We start from the raw sequence: 9,020 nt of genomic DNA, 5'->3' as shown, positions 1-9,020 counted from the left end.
GGAAAGGCGACATACCTTGCCAGTTCACACAAGCAGGCTGCAGGACGGACTCAGCAAATTAGCAATGGGGCTAGCAAATTAGCAACTGGCTAATTAGTGTCACTCTGCTTTGTAACAAGGACGATTCCTTTTCCATGTTTCAGGATCTGGAAAACAGTGGCTTCCAGTCACTAGGCTGAATTTTTGCTCCAGAATGAGATGAGAGAAAGGAGCAATCTCTAATGTTTTAGCAGCCGGAAAACAATTATGTAGCCAGCAAAAAGCCATGAAGCAAGAAGATGCTGGTCTCGCTCTACTTTTGCCATTAAGATGGTCATTTAATAGGTGCAATTACTAATCTTTAATTTCACGACAGGTTTTCAAAACAGAGAGAAGAGCTGGTGTTCCAGACTGGAACGATTCCAGCTGGGGCAGTTCAGCTGCCAGCACGAAGAGGAGCAGTAATCCCCTCGCAAAGCTCCCCGCTGCATTTCTGTGGATCTATCAATAGTGAGGGTCCAGCCTCCAGATTCATGTGGGTTTGGTAAATAGGAATAGGGCAGCACACCACACGTTTCAAAAGATTACTTTTATGGATGAACATCAAAAAATCTGGGATAAGCTTTCCACTTTAAAATATCAGGGTGTAAGAAAAGCTATTTTAAACTTTAAATATCTTCATATAAAATAGCCAAGCACTGATGATTCTGCCTGTCGCATAAAATGTTGAGGTTATTTTTACTATTTTCTTGTCTTCTAAAGCGAATTTGTGCTCTCCCTGTTGCAGTCACAGGTAAGTAACTACCCAGTAGCCAAATTTTTAAAGGCGCGTATTGGCTACTGAGGCAGGCAGGGGCCACGTTAGCTTCGTACCTAAGCACTCATATAACTCCTCTGAAATTTACACGGTGGCCTGATTCTATGGGTACTTATCTTCCTGAGCAGCTTTGCTTTTGCGAGCAGTCCCACAGAAGCCAACAGCGTATTTGCCTAAATATAAGATCACGTGGGATAAAGTTTCATTGCCAAAATGCAAAGTTACGTAAACTGCACTAATTAAGATGGTAGATAACTGAGATAACAAAGACGAAGCAAAAATATGATAGTGTAAGGAGGACAGTTTGTGTTTAATGAAGTGGTTAACAGCTACTTAATTATGACTCAGTCTCTAAATTCAGGTGTTAAATCTGATATTTAAAGATTGGCAGATCATGAGAGTTTTTAACAGTGAAATCTTCTAAATTTGTTAAGACATAGTCACTTCTGCAGGAAGCACTGATAAATGAAATTGTATTTTAAATTACAACAGACTATCTAATTTTAACATTGCCAGGAATAACAAAGCAGTTATTTCTAAAGATTTGTAAAAATTGTAATAAAAGGGTTTTGTTAAACTCTATTATTATGAATAATGAAACAAAATGCAAAGGTTGTTGTTCTAATGTATGGATCAGTGAAAAAGCTGGCTGAGAGTAGATATTTCACAAATGCTTAAGTTACAGTTAACAAAAGTCTTGAAGGCCGTTTAGCATTGAGCACACGTATTTTCAGTAGGCACGCACCTAGGCTGATTTGAAATTTGAAAGGTTTACTACCTATAAGCAAACACCAAAAAATTGGAAACGGAAAATAAACACATAGATATAGGGCAGAGAGAAGACGAGGTAATAATTTAAGCAAATTTTCATATAATTTAGTTATATGTAATTTACACAGAAGAACAATACTACAGCTGTTGTAATAGTCCCGTGATTTCACTGGGACCACAACTGATTTGTTATTTCTATACATGTTTTTCCCCCTTTGGAAAAAAAATATTCCCCGTTTTAGTAAAAGGTGAATGTCATTTAATCATTAACTTTGATATTTACAAAGGACCATAACTGCTTTCGCGTACAAAAGAGACAAGAAGATTATGTAGGGGTTTGTCTGGTGATTCAGTATTTGCTGTTCATGTATTTTTTTACAGAAATAGTAAGAAACTGCAAGCTAAACTGATGGACAGGTCTACTAATTGACTTGATTCATGTTATTTAAGTCACGTCAGCTTTCCGTGGCAGCGTTAACCCAATAGTTAACAGAAGTTGTTTTGAACTACCTTTAACAGGCTGGCAGCCAGTAATTACTATCGAGAATTAAAAAGGAGATGGTGTAAAATGAATATATTAACTGTTCTACAAACAAAACTGGTGACTCAGATACTCTTGACCATGAATATCATGTTTACTAAGAGACTATCAGACTTGTAAGACTGACTACATTCAGAAGAATGAAACACTGTCAGTAACGCATTTTAACAGCATTCAGAAGTGGAAAAGTTTAAAAATGAACTCTGCAAGTTAGAGAAATTATTTTTAAATTTCATATAGTCAAAACCATAGTAAATTTACATGAGTTTTAACAGAGTTTCAATAATTCCAATTTAACACCTTACCTGTCACCCTGCAAAAAGAATGAGTGATTGTTGATCCCTTCATTGCTGCAGTTATCAACCACAAGAAATACGTCGTAGCGAATTCACATTTTACAGGAGAGAAGCTGAATGGTGTTGCCACAGTATTTCCTGTAGTTAATTGGATTCCTGATGGTAATCTGGGAGGAGCCGGTAACTATCTTTTCTTAACATAAGTATGAGGAGTGCCTTACGGACCATGCAGATAATCAGCCCATAAACTGCTTTCTGTGCCTACCTAGATTGTAAAGGGATTGAGGCAAACAGGCCACACCAACCTGATGTGTTAATAACTGAATCTTCCACCTCTTTTTTTCTGTCCACCTAATTTTCCTATTATCATCAACCACAAGTAAATACATATGTGTGTGTCTATGTGCATCAGACAACTAAGCTAGCTACAGAGATAATTGTGTGAAGCTACATTAAGCACAGGTAAACTGATATGTTAATTTTGAAACACCATGAAAAGCAAATCAGAGATAAATGTTTCATTGTTATCTGTGACTACACCCTGAACAAAACATTTTTTTCTCACCCAATAAAGCATAGAATATCATTGCAGTATTTACACTGAGTATAAATTAACTGCGTTAAAAGTACTATCTCAAAATCGTAACAAAAATAAGTTCATCTGAATGTAAAGGATGTAATCTACTAAAAAAAAAAGCAAAGTCTTTGTTGATTTAACTAAATACTAGATAAAGTAATAAAACAAGCTAAATAAAATAGGATACAATATCTTATTCTATTTTACTAAATCAATTTCAACCACTAAATATTAGCTGACAAAAAAAAAGGCTTTCACCTATTTCCATCACTTTCCTGCATGCCTTATTAAAAGATCCCTAGCGTTAATTAAGCGCTACTCACTGCTCATCATTAAAAATGCCTCCCAATTATTTAGAAACAAAATATTTGTGCAAGCTTCTGTGGATAGGATATGTGTATTAGTTAAACAAGGAAGGAGAGCAAGCTACAGGAGACAACTCAAGGCTGATGCCAACGAACTTACTAATTCCAAAAATACCACCTCAGCTAAACACCTGCCTTAACTTGGCAAATAGAGGGATGGAGCATATAGGAGGACTAAATCCGGTCACTTTCAGAAATAATTTTGTAGTAGGACTTCACTGGTTTTTTTTGCTGTATACTGCTAATAAAAATCAGAATGAAGAAGAATCCAACTACTTTTCTATAGAATAATTAATTTACTGAGAACAGAGACAAATTAATGAATTAGTCGTTAGAATTACACATCTAGTTTCTTACTAATCTTGCAGGGACAAAAAAAATTCACATGCAAGAACTAAACGGCATCCAGTCATTTTAGTAAACAGCCAACATCATTTATATATACACATATGGACGTTTGTGGGGAAAAAAAATCCTTAAATAAAAATGGGGCCTCAAAAGATTTGTACACAATTTTGGAAACCACGCTGAGGTACCTTAGGTACTTAAAAACCTCAACAGATTGTGGAGCCGAAAATCCTACGTTGCACATCTTTCTTTAATATGTTGGTAGAAGTTTCAGTTCCAAAGGTGCTGAGAGCTCACAGCTTCCCCAGGCTGCAGGTGGAACTGGAGGGCTCAAAACCTCCAAAACACTGGTCCTTGTGGGTCCCCGTGTGACAAGAACTGCTCAATGCCAGGCTATGGGTGCACTATGAGGCTTTCACTTAGGTGTTTGTGAGAGTAGACCCCCAGCAATAACCAAAGGGGCCCAGCAGAATGCAGCCTCGAGTTCCTGGGAATTAAAGCCTGTCATTAAATTAAATTAAAAATTAAATTTAAAAGAATTAAAAGAATTAAAAGAATTACAACCTGTATGCAGCACCACTGAAAATTTAGGGCAGAAAGAACTGGAGATCAGCTAGTCCAACATCCTGCTCAAGGCAGGGCTGACTCCATGGTTAGATCAACAGATTCCCTGGCTAAAAACCCCTGCACAAGTAATGCTCCCCAATAGCAGCACTGCTTCTTGGTTTCATCATGCATTGTTCATAGTCATTATAGAAGTGGCTCTAAAATTACAGTCTCAGAATTACGAGTAAAGGGACACATTTTTTATGTGTCAGCACACAAAAAAACCCAACGTGTTAAAAAAATGGAGCATCTGGTAAAACGTTTTGTAGGAGGAAATGGAGGAAGTTAGCATTTTTTTTAGCTGCCTAAAGACCAAAGACCAAGAGCAGCTTCAGATAATTAAGAAATATTAATTAAATTAAATTCTTAATATAAGCATACTCTTTGGAGGAAAGTTCTAACTGCTCGCATTTGAGAAGCTGTCACTGACATACTTACTGGTTGTTTTCATATGGATAATACGATAGCACTGTGTACCTATTTGATTCCAGTGGAGGGGTTAATTCTTGGATGGTCCGGATTCTCAGTGCAACAGCCCGCTGCTTTGCTGTATCAATCTGTAGGTGTTAGAGGTTTGCTGGGTTGCCCCTCACTTCCGAAGAGTACAAATGTAGGAGCGGTATTAATGGCAGTTTATTCAGCTGAAGAACTAATTTTTTCTGGTGACCTGCAAAATTTAGCGAGTTCCAGGAATCGGTGCCAAACATGTTTGTTCAAACAGGCTACGTCATCATATTTTTCTCAAGACAAGGCTTTATGCTAACTGATGATGACTTTTTGGGGGAGTTAACCATTAGGTTGAAATAATTTGCCATTTCCAAGGAAAGAATACACAGAGTAGGTGGGATGCTAGTGACTAAACTAATCATCTTGATCTCTCTACGCTTGGCATTTTCCTATTTAAACAAAACGAAGAATCCCAAATCCTCTGGAAAATTCTATAGAACTATGAGTGCCACTTAAAGATACTAACAAGCCTTTTCGGTAAGTAGAACAGGATCACTAGGCTTCTGGCAGCTTATTTCTTGCACTGCATGGGCTGCCTCACAGCTACTTTACAGCGGACTTCACAAATCCACCTGTGCCATGACCTTAGGTGCTAATTTAACAGATTAGGCAAGTAGAAAACTGTCTAAATAGCCTCTCAAAGAGCTGGATGCAATTAAAATGTTTGACCATTACTTAGACGATGCTGTTTTCATTGGTACACAGACAGAATCAAAACATTGAATTATCCTAAAACTTAAAATTTACTAAAACCTAATTTACTTCAAGGTTAATTTTAACTTAGTACAAACTAGATATTTGGATTCCTCGCTGGCTTTGGGCATTTCCAGCTTCACCTTTTGCTTTTTGCTCTTCTCATAGTTTGGATAATAAAAATCAGTTAATACTGCTTTTTTTTTCAGCCTGTATTGGAACACTCCACTGAATGCTTTAGTTTTGTGTAATTTTAAAACAGTATGAAATTTTATTAAAGACATTTTGTAAGTTTTGCTTTTCAATTTCTTTTTTGTGAATTTCTGTCCCTTAAGCACAACACAGTATCACCCAGCAAATCAATCACAAAAGCAGGGTCAAAGCCCGTCTTTGGTAGATCTCGACTACACAGCAGCGTCAGTTGTGGGATAAATATACACATTTAGATGCTTAAAGAGATCCCAGAGGAGCAGCTCACCTGTGGTCCCTCTCCTCTTTCACCATCTGTACTTCAGACAGTCCCCTCTTTTCCAGTTTGTTCCACTGTTAAAATTGCTAATAAAGGATAAAACAGAAATGTTAGGTAGAGACAGCATAGTAATACGAAGATTTCAATTCAAAAGACAGTTCTAAAACTGAAGGATTGTATCAAGTATTACTGACAGGTCATTCAATCCACTTGCAATGCAAGAGGTGACTACAAGCCGAGGAAAATAGGCTAGAACCTCTTTTTAGCCATAAGCATTAAAATGAAAGAAAAATCACAACTTAAACTAGATACAAAGAGGAAAGGAGAGGTGTGGTGAAGCTATAGCAACCCCATCTAGCTCTGCTCTGTGAGACAGCTCATTTTCTAAATAAAACACAGCATTATCCACGCGGCTGCAAAGCCCTCATCTAGTTACACTTGGCTTTGGGTTGGTAGCTCTGCCTTTGAAATGGCTGGCAAATGTCAGGTTGTTGGAAAACAGAAATTAGGCAGAAATCCTGCTTTCATCAATTTTAGAACTTCTGAAGAGCTACCATATATTAAGCCAATCTGTGACAACCTTTGCAAAAGCACTATTTAATGTACACGTAATTTCTAAGAAACACTGGCCCTGCTGTGGGTATGCAGCACAGTTGTCAAGTTTATGCACAATAAAATTTAACCATTCAAAAATGGCAGACTAGGTAAAGGAAAAGAGAAAATGTTAAGAAATTTAGAGTAGCTCTAAGGTAGCCAATCCTTTCAGGCATTTTATCATGTGCTTTTTGCTAAGGAACAAGATGGTCAAGCTCTGCAACACAGGGAACTGCTTGAGTGAAGAACCAAAGAGGTCAAAAGATTTAATGCAGGTGGCCAGAGATCAAGAGTTGCAGGTGGCTGTATCTCCCTCGTGTTCCTGTTATAGGATTAAGTCCAGAGTGGAAAGAAAACTGAGGAAATAGGTGTATTGTTACGTATTTTTCTAATTTACAGCATTAACAAGCTACCCAAAATTAGGAGTAACAATGTTTACAAATTTCTGTGGGTTTTTTTTTGGTTCTTTTTTTTAAATAACCACAGAATACAAGCTAGAAAGTAATTTATGTTTTTGTTGAGTATTTGCCTAAGCAATTCCGGAGTCTGAACCTTGAAACAAAGAAACAGAAAAGCTACGCCTAGGAAATGTGTCGGAAAAAATGCGTGGGTGACCACTGTGTCAGTGCAGGCTGCAGAGGGAGGGCCTCACACAGCTGGCCGCAGCTTGGAGATGTGGGGGTGGGCTCCTGCAAAGCTGCAGCACCCTACCTCAGAAGGAGGGAAATCCAATTAACTGCTTCAAACCAGGCAGGCAGTCTTCAACTATACGTGGCAGTAACGGGAAAGGACTGTTTTCGTTTTGAAATGTACTTGCTTTAAGGAGTTCCCGGTATTAATCACCCTGTACAGGTGAATTGGCTGAGCACTTTGGCAGCCAGCAACAGCCCTACAGCACTGGTTAGCCGTTAGCTGAGCAGCTTCTGCAGCGTGGCAGAAAAATACCCAAGCAGGGACTCTGCCGAGTCGCCCAGTGAAGTAAATGAGAAATCTGCCTTGTTAAACTGAGCCTCTTTAAATCACTACGTCTTTAATTCTGAATTATACACTAGCAGGAAGAAAAATTAAAGTAAGACAGCAAACTGTACTCTCCATTCAGAAAAGCGGGAACGTATTGCCAGAAACTGGGAATGTATATGCCAGCTAGTACTAAAAGATACAAGCAATCTTGTACCTTACCTAAGCACTTGCAATCCCTTTTTTTACAGTATTTGTAGCATGTTCCTTCCCAGCAACTAGTTCCATCCATGTCAAATTTCACAGTTTCTACTCCTGACTCCTCTTATTTGTAGTTTTTCTACTATTATAAAAAAAATACTCATAATGGTATCATTGCATTTACAATGAAGTAAAATATTTACTCAAAGATGTGGAGGAGACACTATTCAAATCGGTTTAAACTGCCACCCAAGCAACCACATAATGAGAGAGGATTACATTGCTAATTATATCTCTGAGGTGATACTCTTGCGGTATCTGGCCCTGAAGACTGTCTCCCTTACACGTGTCTTCATGTATGTTTTACATAAACTACCGCTGAAAACAGGAGATGGAAAAAATGCTTTCAAGCAATACGTAATTGCAAATACATATTTTGTAGATGCTCTCTTGGGATTAATTACTCCACAGATGTGTTTTGCTCAGTTTTGCTAGTCGAGGTGCAGGTCTCCTGAAAACACGTCTCCTTCTAAGAAAAGCAAAGCAAGAGAGCTGCGCAAAGGCAGAACAGTTAAGTCTAGATTAACAGGTAACCTTTCCTCTTTTTGTTGATCTGCTGATGTTAATTAGTCTGTTAGCAAATGCAGCAACAGCTACATATAAAAATTAAATATATATCCTGACACAGGTAAAACATGCCTGGATCGAAAAATACGCCATATGCATGTCTGCCTTTTCAGCTCCCAAGGGGCTGATGGAGCCGTGTTGTTCAGTGACAATCGAGTAAGCGATGATTAGAAGTAGGGTATAACCGCTATAAAACACGGGAACACTGCCGCGAAGGGGTAAGGCCCCTTCCACCGCTGCTGTCACCTACAGAACCTGCACTCCTCTGCCCTCCTTCACGGTCCTCTCGTTCCCTGGCAGATTTTGGCCTTGGCAAAAGCCAAATCCCACAACGTTATTTCGCACAGGCTGGCGGGAAGGGCTGGGTTACCCTACAGTCCTATGGCCGGGAGCGAGTTACACCCTGAAGGCTGCCGGTGCCGGGCCCGTCACCCCGGGGGGAGCGGGGCAGTTTACCGCCCTCGAAATCCCGGAGAAGCTGGGGGGCAGAGAGGGGGCGCTGAGCTCGTAACGCTGAGCCTCTACGCTGGATGTCACCGGGGCAGCGAAGTGGCACCGCCGGGGAGCTGGAAGTCGCTAAGGGAGCGTGTTTGAGATCTGTTTTTTGTCCGTTCTGAGCACACTGTGGTCGCTTACCTCAGCCGGGCAGCGGGCAGGGCGGGAGGCGGCAGC

General features: G+C 39.4%; 1 protein-coding gene across 12 annotated transcripts in view; it reads right to left on the bottom strand.

The window, feature by feature from the left end:
* PTPDC1 (protein tyrosine phosphatase domain containing 1) overlaps positions 1–9,020 on the bottom strand; it is a 23,679-nt gene extending 14,659 nt beyond the window's left edge. For 6 of the 12 annotated variants that reach the window (XM_035903331.1, XM_035903332.1, XM_035903333.1 and 3 more), the window contains exons 1-3: positions 8,985–9,020; positions 5,979–6,055; positions 4,778–4,967 (exon numbers count right to left, since the gene is read on the bottom strand). Coding sequence is in view for 5 of the 12 variants with exons in the window: in XM_035903327.1 (XP_035759220.1) it covers positions 2,414–2,456 (43 nt within the window). In the remaining 7 variants the exon portion in view is untranslated. Of the gene's footprint in view, positions 1–2,413; positions 4,968–5,978; positions 6,056–8,984 lie in introns of all 12 variants that reach the window. The other 6 variants (XM_035903327.1, XM_035903330.1, XM_035903329.1 and 3 more) reach the window with 3 other exon arrangements.

Source organism: Egretta garzetta, unplaced genomic scaffold (assembly GCF_000687185.1).
Source record: "Egretta garzetta isolate BGI_Z169 unplaced genomic scaffold, ASM68718v1 scaffold451, whole genome shotgun sequence".
In the NCBI taxonomy this organism is placed as follows: Eukaryota; Metazoa; Chordata; class Aves; order Pelecaniformes; family Ardeidae; genus Egretta; species Egretta garzetta.
The sequence above is the reverse complement of the archived record's forward strand: the minus strand, read 5'-3'. Positions and strand labels throughout refer to the sequence as shown.